Below are 13,669 nucleotides of genomic sequence, written 5' to 3' on the forward strand. Positions count from 1 at the left end.
CTGCACTTGCAGTTGTTGACGTTTCCCAGAGGAGGGACATGCTCTCCAAATTCACACAGGGAGATGGACTCACAGCCAGGAACAGAACTCAGCAGTCCTGAGTCTCAGTCCCGTTGTTAACTTCTGTTATCCATAAAACCTGATGTGATAGCGTTACAAACCCTGGGCTTTGGTCTGGGCTCTGCTGCACCAAACAGTGTCAGAAGAGGGTGAGACTCTCAGCCCGGAATGCTTTCAAGCTAAAAGACAAACACAACAAATGAACCACCCCAGTTAAAGAGGAATATACAGGGCAGCAGGAGCAGGACTGATGGTACAGACTGGCCAGGTACCCAGCAGCCTGTAGGTAAATTACAGGAAGGGAAATGATTATTTTCTAGTCGTCTCCAGTCTTGCCGCGCTAGACAATTTACCTTGTCATCCAGGCTCATGAAGCCCAGCACAAACCCTTCGTGCACTTCAGTCACGGCTTCTGGCAGGACGGATGGTGTAAAGGAGATGGAAACGCAGATGCTGCCACCTCCTGGAATCACCTGCAGTCGAGAGACAGCAGTTCAGCAGCGCAGGGAGCTGCCTGGGATTGCACAAGCACCCTCAGCTGCTGAAACAAGTTACACAGGCAGCATGAAGTCTCCTGGGGATGAGCTGTGCTCAGGCTTGCACTAAAATGACAACATGTGGCAACAAAACTGGCAATTATTTCAGCTGCAAATGTCAGTGCAGCCACTCTTTAGCATCAACAGAGTGTAAGCACAGTCACAGACCAACCCTAAGGACACAAACATATGCACATCTCTGCTTTTGAAACTACTCAGTTCTACCCATTCTCACTCCATGGCTAACTCAGATGATTCTCCCACAACTGAGAGCACTCACAGATACAAGAAAGAGCTTCTGAAGAATTACAAGTGTGAATTAAGAGCATCTTACACTTTGGTTTTCTCTTGGCTGTTTCACAGTTGTACTTGACAGCAGGGAATGCAATCAAACACACCAGCCAGCCACAGTGGGTTTTCAGGGACTGCAGGGTGAATCGATTCTGCTTTCTTTAGGTGCTTTATGCATGTTATGGCTAACCCCTGCTATTGCTGCAGAAAAACCTCCCTGCAGAGACAATTTGTGTCTATCCAAGTTTGTAAGCTCATGGTCCATGTGGTGTGTGCTGCTTTCAGCCTAGTGTCATGCAGAATTTGTTCCCCCATTTCATTTCTGGATGAATTCAGTGATCTTGGAGGTCTTTCCTGAATTACATGATTCTGTGATTCATGTGATCACAGGGTGAGATGTTTGGTCTTGCTGGACCTACATGCAGGTGAAAGCAGAACTAGCTCAGCTCTCCATGCACTGCATTCCCTTGCTCAAGAGGAGCAGAGGATTGCCTCAGTCCCTTCTCAGGCATCAGCTCCATTCTCCATGGAGCGAGCTGGCTTCTGGCTACACATGGCAGAGGCTGTCTCCATGATGAGGCACTTTCTTTATCCAGCTGTCCCAGCCTTGAGCAGCCCAGAGCTGACTGTAGGCTTCATATCTCTGAGGTACCATTTCTGCAATTATTTATTTTATGTGATCTTTAGCTCATTTTAACTTGTAACTGAAACCCTCTGGCAAAAAACCTGCTGAGAGTTAAGAATCAAAATGAACAGACCAATGCTTTGGGCAACTCTGTCACTCACAGCTAGGTCTTTCTTTTATTTTATTCCTAAGGGATTGTGACACTGTGGCCCCTATTTGTACCAGGTGCTCTTGAAGTACTTTGGGTTACAGTAGTTTATCCAAGAGTTGCCTGTTACAGAGCACCCCTTTCCAGAAGCCTGCCCTCCAGCTCTGCCATGTCTACTCAGCAAACCTACCCTGGTTAAATAACGTGCTTCCAAGGCTTCAGGTTTGATGGCTTTCACCTTGTGCCACACAGTCCACCAAAGCAACCCAAGAGAGAAGATCAGAGATGCCAGTCTGGAGAGCCTAGTACAATGGAACACTTAATTCCAGTCATCAGGTAACTGCTGAAATAGAACTAGGACACTCTTTCCTGTTGACTTTACAAACTCCTGACCACCATCTTCAAGATCCCAAAGCTCCCAGCCTAGTCTTTCACTGTATAGTTGTCTTTACCTCAAACCACATTTACTTCCTTCTCCTTTTCCATCTCCAGTGTCCTGTAGAAAACATGCTAAATCTAAGCACAAAGGAAATGTAAATGCTTACTATCTGCCTTGGGGTAATGGAGTAGGGCTTGTCTGCAAGAACCCCTTCATGAGGACGAATAAGTACAGTGATTTTTTCCTGCGTGGTAGGTTCTTGAGTGGTGGTTGCCTTCTCTTTGCTGACAGAGCCTGGAGCCTGCAGGGACACAAGGGTGGGGAATGGTTAAAACTGTTATGCTACAGAAGAGGAATGTGAGTGCAGCATGCAGGGAACTGCTGCACTGGATGGCCAGCTCCAGTTCCTTTCTTTCTGGCACAAAAGCTGGACGTGTGGAAGTGGCCTGTGCAGCGACTTTGTCACGCACTGGTTTGCTCTCCTGAAACTGCTCCTGAACCCTTTGGAAAATGTGCATGCCCAGGTCCTGTTTGACCAGGACAATCACTCAGCTGTGACATCTTTGGCTCATTACAGGAACTAGCACTCTAGGGCAATATTGTTCCCTTGTTGCACAAGAAAGGTTAGAGGTATAGCGAAAACGATGCCTTCTGAGTTGATGAAGAGAAAAATGTGATTTCAGTATCTTTTCTGTAAAGCTTTTGCCTGAGAAATAAACATATCCTGCATGATACCTCCTCCCTGTCACTATCAGCCCTTCATGACACCATTTGAACTATTAGACATTGGGATAAACTCCCAAGGGAGATGGTGGACTCCCTTACATTTGGTAGTTTCAAGGCCCAGCTTGACAGGGTGCTGAGCCAGCTCATTTAAACTGTATTCTTACCCTGACAGGTTGGAATAGATGATCCACAAGGTCCCTTCCCACAAGGTATTCTATGAATCTAGGAGCCTAAATTGCTATATTATACTCAAACTTCATGTGTAATGGATGTTACCATAATCTAATGGAGTAACAGAGCCAAGCTAACTTTAACACTGGGATAAACACCTCCAGATCATGAGCTACAGTTTCAACTTCACAGGCTAGATTCTGCTCCCTGGCTACAGCACACGCTGGCACCATGAAGTACCACTAGAACAGTAGACCCAAACTAAGGAGTTGTAGTTCTGGCAACGCTTGATGTAAAGTGGCATTACTTTTTCAATGCTATTAGTTTTTGCAGTATCCCATCAGCTCCCTCAAGCAGAAGCTAAAGAGCTATTTGCCCATGGCCCCTTCTGTAAACTGGTGGCTGATACCAGCAATAATCTACCCATTATTACCTTTTTTCTTTGTAAGAGGAGCTGACATTTCCTTTAACAATCCAGCTCTTAGTTACAAGTTACATGGTGTGTTATTGTTTGCAAGCTCTCATGCCAAGAAACCCATCATGTATCTCAGCAGCAGTATAAAAAACAGACCAACAGCTGACCTCATCTGTGGTTTGAGAAGCTGGATGAATGCTTCCACGGGGAATAGCAGCTTGATCCAACTTTAACACGGTCTCTGACTCCGAGGCGCTACCAGTTGATGCAGTCTCATTTTCATCCACGTCCTGAAGAGGAAAAGGGTCTCCAGAGAACATCAACAGGTCCACCAGCTTCGTATCATCTTGGTTGTAAACTTCCCAGTCCAGGCGAATGTCTGAATTGGACATGAGAAAGGACAATGACTTCTGGTCACTGAGGAGACTCACAGCTTGGTTGGTACTGGAGAACCAGAACATCAAGCAATGAATCTGTGTTTAGCTACTGGATTTGTACTAAAGCACATCTTAAGCTTTTCACGTTTGCTGTAAACTAAAATGATAGAAGACCCTGTGTGCTGTGCTCTTACTGTAGCTTGGTCACTCTCCAGGCCCTAAACTATGCTTTGAGTAACAGTACAATAAATTATGAATGTTTTGTTTCAAGCAAATATGTTTGGTGGCATTCAGAAATTTAAAAATCACTGACTTCTACTCTGAAGAGCTAAAATCTCATTCAAGACAAACAGACTAAGCACCAGAAGAGCCAGAAGATGCCACTAAGAAGCAGGTGACTGACCAGATTCACAAAGACAGAATGGCAAATCCTGAATTCCAATCATTTCAGTGAGCAAAACCCCAGACACACTGGGATGGGATGTGCAGTTTCACAGCAACCACGCTCTGAGTCAGCTCCATACATTCTGCTACGCTCTGGCTGGAGCTTACCTGCTTTACAGTCACAGGAAGCAAACCAACACTCACAGCAGCAATGCCAGAACACAACTGTGCTGGACTAGCTAAGGTAGAAAACAGCTTAGGCACTCTCTTGTACTGCCATTAGTATTTGTGGAAGAACTCAGTTGATTGGGAAGCAAGTAGTTAATTGCCATTAGTAGGACCTTCTATTTTTATTGTCCAAAGAAGTGCAGTGCAAGTGTTGCTGGTTGCTGTACCAAAGTCATCCTTACCAAAGGGAGCTGGGTTGTTGAGCTCGACCCTCCGCAACACAGGAGATGCTCCAGAGACGTGAGTGCCAAACCTGGGGTGGGGGAAACCTTGCTGTCACCACATGCAGAAAGTAACAGTGAATGACTGAAATAGTTAAAGATTTGTTTGAGAGTGAATAGAATAGAATAGAATAGAATAGAATAGAATAGAATAGAATAGAATAGAATAGACCAGACCAGGTTGGAAGAGACCTTCAACATCATCGTGTCCAACCCATCATCCAACACTATCTAATCAACTAAACCATGGCACCAAGCACCCCATCCTGTCTCTTCCTAAACATCTCCAGTGATGGTGACTCCACCACCTCCCTGGGCAGCACATTCCAACGGCCAATCTCTCTTTCTATGAAGAACTTCTTCCTAACATCCAGCCTAAACCTCCGCTGGCACAGCTTGAGACTGTGTCCTCTTGTTCTGGTGCTGGTTGCCTGGGAGAAGAGACCATCCCCCACCTGGCTACAGCCTCCCTTCAGATAGTTGTGGAGAGCAATAAGTTCTCTGAGCCTCCTCTTCCCCAGGCTAAGCAACCCCAGCTCCCTCAGCCTCTCCTCACAGGGCTGTGCTCCAAACCCCTCTCCACCTTTGTTGCCCTTCTCTGGACACCCTCCAGCAACTCAACATCTTTCCTAAACTGAGGGGCCCAGAACTGGACACAGCACTCAAGGTGTGACCTAACCAGTGCTTAGCACAGGGCAAAATGACTTCCCTGGTCCTGATACAGGCCAGGATGCCATTAGCTTTCTTGGCCACCTGGGCACACTGCTGGCACTTGTTCAGCCTACTATCAACCAGTACCCCCAGGTCCATGGAAACATTATCTGGCTTTACTGGTAGCCTGGTTCAGTGGCTGTCAGGCAGCAGGTAGCTGGTACTGTGAAACACAAAGTTGCTTTATCAGTCTTTTCTCTGTTTTTTTGGGTTTTTTTCAGTTGTCTCAGGTGTTTCAGGGCAAACCTGTAAAGTCAGCTTTTGTGAAACACTCTGGCAGCAGCAGCAAATGGCAAGACAACGGTGGGGTGAGCCGTGTCAGACAGTCTCCAGGGGCGTGAGGGTTTGGGTTTTGTTTTGTAGCTGAATCCATTTTCTGTGCTGTGTTACAGAGTGGACTTTGCAAAGGCTCTTGGCTCTGGTATGCTACATTCTAATGCTAACTCCTCTGAAGTCAGAGAGCAGCAGCCTTCCTGCACGGCAGCTGGCTGAGTAAGTAGTGCCCAGGGCCCCGTAAACCAGCCTTCACCAGATGTGCAGATGCAACTTGCTGTAGAGAGGGCTTAAGGCTTCCTCTGTCTGTGTGTACCTTGGGGCTGCATTCCTCCCGGTCCAGGAAAAGGGACAGGGAGAAATGAGCTGTGGATGATGACAAGAACTGCCACAATGCAGCAGTTCCCATCACCTCAGCAGCAGAGTGAGGCTGGACTGGCTGAACTTCTCTGACTGTTAAGCCCAGACCAGAGATTGCTGGCAAACCTGAGAAGGCTTGTGTGCAGATTCTTTTCTTCTTATGCTGGCAGAGATTGGTGTTATAGAAGCAGATACTGGGTATGGACAGCCACTCTGCTCATCTTCTCCTTATGTCATCAAATGCTGCAAACAGGTGTGTATGCTGGCTATAGCCCAATGCTATTTCATTCTCTGACAGGGTTTTGTGCTATACCTGATGATGGGTTGCTCTGTTTCTGGTCCTGTCATCTGCAGGAAGATTGGACAGCCTTTCACTGTCATTTTCATAGGAATTAATTTAGTCTGTAAGTCTCCCACCTGTTAAAAATGAATTTTTGCTATTAGGACCAAGGCAAAACTTTAGCTCTGTGTTCCCAAACTGTATTTTGTTACAGAACTATATTTTGAAAGCTGACTGGATTCTCAAATGTGGGGTTGTTTTTTATTGGACTGGTTTATTTTGACATCCTCTAACTCATGCTAAGAAAGACAGCTCATGAAAGCTCTTCTCAGCAGGAGAATGCAGTCTCTCATACATTCCTCAGCCTTCCTAGGACTTTCCCATACCACACAATATACTGTGTTGGTAGAGCAGAGCACTGCCCTGGCCAGCTACCAAACAGCTTTTACAGATCAGAACTGCACATGGAAACCTCCCAAGGGCTAAACATGTTACCCCCCCAAACTAAATCAAGCACTGCAAGAGTGAACATTTGCTCCTTACACATGGTTTGGAGGCAGTGGCACAGCAATATCTGCCCTGAATTCCTACACAAGTCCCTAACAAACTGGAAAAGTCTTTTTCACAGAAAGGGATCTGGGAAATATCATTGGTGTAAGATCTGCCATAGCAACACTTCACTTAGAACTGAAGCCCCACCTACCTTGCAGACAAGATCATCCTGGTACTCTCCCCACATGCTGTTGTAAGCTGTTATTTCTATGATCAGCTGCTGGAAGGCTTTCAGAGTTCCTGTGGAAGGTTGTATATGGAAAGCTACTCCCTTCCCATGAGACAGCAGTGCTGCTGCAAACTCTGAAGAAGCACAGCAAAGCAGCATGTAATGAACTTGAAGGAAGAGCAATAAAGTTATCTTTCAAAGAAGACACAGGACCACATTTTTTAGCTGGTGTTCCTCACAGCCTAACCTCAGTGACTGCAAAAAAAACCCTGGGGTCATTTACACAATCCACATTGACCCAGGTTCCCTTCTGCAGTGCTTCTTAATCTGTTTGAGTGAGAATTCTTGCAGGGGTTACTTCACAGGGTTCTCCTCCAATAACCTGATCCAGGACTCTTAGGGCTGTGCAAAGCACTAATTGGTTACACAAAAAACAAACACTTGAGAGAAATAAGCTGGAATCTGTGCTAACAGGTTATGGTTCTATTAGCAGCTGACTGTTTACCTGTGTGCTCTCCAACACAGAGAATGAATTACAAAGAGCAGAGCCTTCCCACATTGAGTCCCCTGGCCTTCTGAAGCAGCAAGCTCGCATGAAATCTGTCAGGGCAGCATTTTCCCAATCTTAAGTATTAATTCAACAGCTGAAAAGCTCTGCTTTTACAGCAGATAACAAACATGGCAAGGTACCAATATGTCCACGTTTTAGTTTGGATACAGAAGATACATCCCCACTTTACAGCACTTCACTCCCATTTCTCCCCTCCCTGGGGCTCATGGGGCTTCAGATACTAGTATTTTTTCAGTGCAATGCGTCAGAAATGATGGATGGGCTCTGCTGTAGCTTTCCATAGTGGGGAAGATATGTGAAAGGGTTTGAGGAAGAGAAGACTGATGCAATGATATTGGACAAGTGTGCAGGAGGGAAATAGCCAAACATTATGCATTGTTATCCGTGTGCTGGGAGCAATCCTGGGAGTGAATCAGAATCACCCATCTTTGTTTCAATGTGTGGTTTTCAAGAAGAAGAAGAAGAAGAAATAGAGAGAGGGAGAATGCAAGGAGCTGGGGGAGAGAGGAAAAAGAAGAAGCAGTGGGGGAAGAGAGACTGACTTAATGCTTATACAATGTGGGCTTTCAAACTCAGGAATGAGCTGAGAACTAAGTCACTTTTAGGTTCACCAGATACTCTGAGAATGAAATGCTGTGCCTGACTAGCACATTCAGTGCTGAATACATTAGTCATCTGGCTCTTGCCTTCTCTCCACTGAGGGGTTCCAGCTAAACATGAGAAGGAACTTCTTTACTTTGAGGGTGGTAGACCACCGGACCAGGCTGCCCACAGAGGTGGTTGAATCTCCTTTTCTGCAGTCATTCCAAACCTGCCTGGACAGAATTCTGTGCAGCCTGCTCTGGCAGTGGGGGTTAGAATCATAGAATCAATAAGGTTGGAAGAGACCTCAAAGATCTGTGATTAGCAGCTCTTCTCATACCTGACTGGGCTCTTCTGGCTGCGAGTTTTGAGACAGGCTCTATTCTTTTCAAGATGCAGCCTGAGGAGCTTAAAAACAAACAAACAAACAAACATCACAACAACAATTCTATTAAGTGAGGATTCTGCTAAAGTAACAGCTCTGCCTGACTCCTAAGTCAATTACAGGCTATTACAACCTAAAGAATGGCTGCCTACAAAGCCTTGTTTGAAAGTAACAACCTCATGAGTGAATCAGCCTGAGAGTTTTAAGACTCCATGTACGATCTAACACAGCAGAGCTGATGTAAACCAGTTTATGTCTGTTGGCCTCAGGAGTGTTTTACCATTTACACCAGTTAAATCTTTTGTCCTTGCACTGGGAGCTATCTGTTTGTGCAGGAGACTTCACCAGCAGGTTTCATTACCCCAGCAGGTTTCATTACCCCAGTCAGTGTAAGAGCTTGAAAGAAATCCCCCCAGAGCACTGCAGAAGTGTATCTTGTGGCAGAGGCAACAGCACTCTGTCCTGATTTCAGATTCCATCCAGACCCAAATTAGTGATGGAGTCATTATGCAGAAAAGCAACTTACAGGTGGATTCCTTGCTCTGGAGCAAGAGAGCAGCCAGTAAAATACTCAGCTTCCAGCATGAAGGGAGCACTGATCCCAGTGTGGTTGGTAAGAATTAGCTGACGCTTTACTGTGTCTCTGACTTTCACTTCAGATCCAAAGTCCAAAAGGAGATCCTGTGGGCTTTGTGATGTTTGCCTTTCATCACTGTCAGGAGAGATGACAGTACTGTCAGGATCCTGGGCTTAATTTCTTATGGCACAGCTCATTTCAGGAGATTCTGAAATGTGTGTCCCAGCACATTTTACTGTCCTTGCTGCCTACAGCAGGAGGGGGAAGGAAGTTTACAAAGATAAGTGAATTCCCCACCCCACACTACTGTATTTTTCCTTTGGGTGGAAGTAACTTTTGTTCACTTGGGGGCAAACCCTTGGTTTACCTGGCAACTCCACTGTCACAGGGTACTGAGTAGGTGACATGCAGTCCTTTCACTTCTCCAGAAATGCTCAGAAAGAGGGGCTCAGCCATGTCTTCTATGCTACAGGAAAGGGCAAGGTCTTTCAGCTCACCCTGAAAGGAGAAGAGCCAAGTTTCCTTGTGAATGAAGCATCACAGAGGAAAGGGAGCTTCGGTTAGAAAGCACATCTAAAATGTCATGAGACCAGCTGCATTCAGAAACCCAAATGTATTCTGTATATGCCAGGCTGCTCTGTTTCATTTGGGATAATCCAAAGTGAGAATCTGCAAGCTCCAAGAAAAGTAATCAGCAGTAAGACTGGTTGCATAGACTTTCGAGAGAGGAAGGAAACAAGATTAGCTGAGCAACAGAAAGGCAGGTTAGAAAAACTTGTGAAGTGCTTTAGTGCCTTCAACCACAGTCACTATGAAGCAAAGCACAGATACTGTACAAACCCCAGGACATTGTGTTTTGCACACAAAGCCCCTTCCTTTTGCCATGTGGAGGTGAGATGAGAATGCCAGTGTTGCTTTTTGGCAGAATCACAGCAGGTTCCAAACTTACCATGATGTTAGCTGACAGCTCTATGCAGAACTCTTTTTCCTCATTTGGGCCTAAGGTGCCACTGGCTGGGGAGACAGCAACGGAGCAGAAAGCTGCCTGGCTTCCAATGAGCTGCCAAATGGGAAGGACAGACACTCATAACTCTCATTCTGCAGATTTTCTCTTAGGATCAAATAGGACCATAAAGACAAAGTTATCCTCAGACTTAGGACACTTTCAGGTAGCAACAAATACAGTTTGGTGAGGCTTATAATTCCCTGGTGGCTGACAAGATGCTCATACCTACATTCACTCCAAAGAGTGAATGGTGCCCAACTGAAGCACCTGTGCTGGGAGCAGAGCCACTGTCATCCCTCTCATAGTCATAAGCCTTTCCAGGGTGAAGCCAACCTATCTGATCCTGGAGCAGGATCCTAGAGGTGTCCCATATCTCTCCACTAATGACAGAGACAATCCTGGAGATGGCACCTTCCCTAAGTGATTAACTGCACAGGGCATGAATCCAGGGCATCAGCTCAAGTGGCTCACAAACGAGCATCAGGTATCCTGTAAAATGCTGGGGATGTAACTCCTAGGCTCCAGCTGTTCCAAAAGGTTTTCCTATAGGTTCTGTGTCATCCACATGCTCAGTTTGGATGCCTTGGGCACCTGAGGACAGGCTTTTATACAGGCAAATGAGCTGAACCCTGGATGTCAGAGTAGTTCAGAATGACCAAGACACAGCCAGCAGGATTCAGCTTACAACTTCTCTGGACTCCACTGACTGTATAGAGGTGGTGGGATGCAGTTGCCTAAACAGAAGCACTGAGCCAAGCCACACAGGCACAGCTAACTGGTGTGACAGGACTTACAAGAGACCACACTTCTAGAGGATCAGGAATAACACTCTACAGCACCAAAAATTAGGCTAGACTTATATTCAGGAGACTGACTTCCTGCTAAGATTTCCTTTGACAGGGAGTTCAGACCATAGCTCACATACTGACATTTAGGGCTCCTAAACTGTAAGATGAAGCCCACCCAGAATGTGAAATGTAAGCAAAATTTGGACACAAGTCAAAAGCACCATCCCTTCTTTGCTCTTCTAAATTAAATGCCAACCCCAAGCACCCATAGTACCTTCTTTAACACTCTGGTAGCTTGCATCCTATTTCCTCTCACATCTCTGCCCACCCATTGTCCTGGGGATGATCCACAGACAGTGAGAGCACATTAATATCAACTATTAGGTAATCTTTTCATAAAGGCTGGTCTCAAGTTGAACTTCTACAACTCCTTGAAGGGAGGTTGTAGCCAAGAGGGGGTTGGTCTCTTCTCCCAGGCAACCAGCACCAGAACAAGAGGACACAGTCTCAAGCTGCACCAGGGGAAGTTTAGGCTTGAAGTGAGGAGAAAGTTCTTCCCAGAGAGAGATGTTAGCCATTGGAATGTGCTGCCCAGGGAGGTGGTGGAGTCACCATCCCTGGAGGTGTTCAAGAGGGGATTGGACGTGGCACTTGGTGCCATGGTTTAGTCATGAGGTGTTGGGTGACAGGTTGGACTTGATGATCTTTGAGGTCTCTTCCAACCTTGGTGATTCTGTGATTCTGCTGACAGGCTGGTAAACAGCAATCACTACTCAACAGATCTATCAGAAAAGCTTTAAGAGCAGTTTTGCATTTTGACACAGAAGTTGCCATTCCCCCCCTGCTGCCTGCTTCATCCATTGGAAGTGCATTTCATTTACCTTTCCCCAGGAGTATCTTGCTGGCAGCAGTTTCTGGTTGAAAAGTTTGCTGGTTGCTTTGGCAGGAACTCCAGTATACATTTCAGGGAATACTAGGTGACTAGATAGCAGGCATGCTTGGGGGGTCTGAACTTCAGCAGAAACAGGAAGATGACTGGAAATAAACACACAGATGGTCTATTGTTCTTGTTCATGAAATGTGCTAGACATACAACAGCGTGTTGGAAAGAATGAGGATCATGTTTATTTAGCAATATTAGTGATTGGATGGTTCATTGATAGGTTACACAACCCCACTCTGAGTTCCTGCTACATATTTTTGCTTAAGTCATATGATAATCTCAGGAGGGGGAAAAAAAGGGAGCAGGACATCACTTCCCCCCCTTACCTTCTTTCCCCATTTTCTACCTCTAGTTCCAATACTGTCTGGAGACGCTGGCACAGCGCTGATGTGAACTGAACTGACACACTGCATGTACCCAAAGGAGGTATTTCTCCAGCAGATGGTTGAATAGTGAAGGGAGATACCTAGGAGAGGAGAAACAGAAACTTCTTTGATGTCTGCAAAGCAAGTGTAAAAGACTGAAGCCACACGATCTAATTAGGACTTCCATGTGCCTTGTTTGTCCCTCAGACATGTCCTTTCTCTCGCTCCCTGCAGTCCCACCAGGGCTGACTTCAGCAAGCACAGTGCTAGCTCTGTGAAAACCTGGCTGGATGAGGAGACAGCTGATAAAAAGGCAATAATCTATGAGAAGGTTAGTGAGAGCCAAGGGCATAACAGGAATGGCTGTGCATGGAGTGAGGGCTAATGTGGAGGAAAAGCAGACAGCAGCAGTGTCTCCTCCCAGGTGGAAAGGCTGAACAGCAGCCTTTGCAAGGTGCAAAAAGTTGAGGAGATTCTTAGACAGAAGGTTAAGGAAGAAGGGCAGGAAGAGTGGAAACAGAAAAAACATCAGTGTGGGGTGGGCTCTGGAGAGGTTCAGGAAAGCAGGAACGGAGCACTTGGGCTCTGATCTTCCCTGGGATATAAACAGGCTCTCAGTATTTTTCCACCCTTTTCTTTTCTCTTCCTCCCCAGTAGTAGGAATCTTTGATGGTCTGCAGATAGCACCTCCTACTTAATTCTTTGCCACCAGTATGACCTCCAAGCTGCTTTAATTCTTTCACATGACATAGTGGAATGACCAAGAAGGGAGTGGACTGCATTTGACACAACACAGGCGAGATAATACTGAACAATAGCTTTAATATTCATTGTGCTAAGAAGTTGTTTTGGTCTGGGACAAACCTTTGTGTCTCAAAGCCATTGTTTAAAGCCAAAAGGCCCAGTTCAGGAGGTCCTGAGATTCTTGTTCACAATGCTGTTGTGGGAGGAGTGGTTAGCAGCCTCAGTCCTAATAAAGTCTTATCCTCTTACTTATTATCAGCACCAGCTGAAATCACTGTCATAAAGGACAGTGATTTGTCTGTTTGGATCAGGCTGGCAAAGGATTTGAGACTAATGGAAATTGCAAGGAAGTATTTAATCTCTAAAGAACTTGTGCAGTTATGGACCTACACGGAACCAGTTTTAGAAGAGGCCACGTAAACCAGGACTTTTGCATTCTAGAATGAATATTACCTCTCCTAAGCATAAAGAAGGCATGGCTAAAGAGGGAGCATAGCCAGCTCCAGCAGTGACTTACCTCTTCATTCCTTTCAGCCAGACAAACCTGACTTTCCTGCATTCTCCACTGTGCTGGCAGCTGACTCAGATTACAAATCTCAAGCGTTCTCGACACACTCTCACCCTTCTTAGTCAAACCTAACTGGATCGATGGAACATCAATATGAAGAACTGGACCCTAGGACACCGGGAAACAGATGTCAGAATGAGCACTTCTGCCAAAACTGCCTAATTAAGAAACATACATCATCTGAGATTAACTTTGGGTGTCCCAGAGGACAGCAGAAAGCAAATGCATTGCGTG

At 45.8% G+C, this 13,669-nt stretch overlaps 1 protein-coding gene across 1 annotated transcript in view; it reads right to left on the bottom strand.

The window, feature by feature from the left end:
- Positions 1–13,669, bottom strand: part of DLEC1 (DLEC1 cilia and flagella associated protein) — a 39,600-nt gene that overhangs the window by 9,225 nt on the left and 16,706 nt on the right. Inside the window, exons 20-32 of the mRNA XM_054171276.1 lie at positions 13,385–13,543; positions 12,085–12,224; positions 11,697–11,850; positions 9,971–10,081; positions 9,389–9,519; positions 8,971–9,156; positions 8,400–8,467; positions 6,889–7,040; positions 6,219–6,322; positions 4,523–4,593; positions 3,519–3,730; positions 2,206–2,340; positions 414–533 (exon numbers count right to left, since the gene is read on the bottom strand). Of these exons, the coding sequence (XP_054027251.1) occupies positions 414–533; positions 2,206–2,340; positions 3,519–3,730; positions 4,523–4,593; positions 6,219–6,322; positions 6,889–7,040; positions 8,400–8,467; positions 8,971–9,156; positions 9,389–9,519; positions 9,971–10,081; positions 11,697–11,850; positions 12,085–12,224; positions 13,385–13,543 (1,743 nt within the window). The remainder of the gene's footprint in view (positions 1–413; positions 534–2,205; positions 2,341–3,518; positions 3,731–4,522; positions 4,594–6,218; positions 6,323–6,888; positions 7,041–8,399; positions 8,468–8,970; positions 9,157–9,388; positions 9,520–9,970; positions 10,082–11,696; positions 11,851–12,084; positions 12,225–13,384; positions 13,544–13,669) is intronic.

The sequence above is a fragment of the Dryobates pubescens genome, chromosome 21, assembly GCF_014839835.1.
Source record: "Dryobates pubescens isolate bDryPub1 chromosome 21, bDryPub1.pri, whole genome shotgun sequence".
Taxonomy (NCBI): domain Eukaryota; kingdom Metazoa; phylum Chordata; class Aves; order Piciformes; family Picidae; genus Dryobates; species Dryobates pubescens.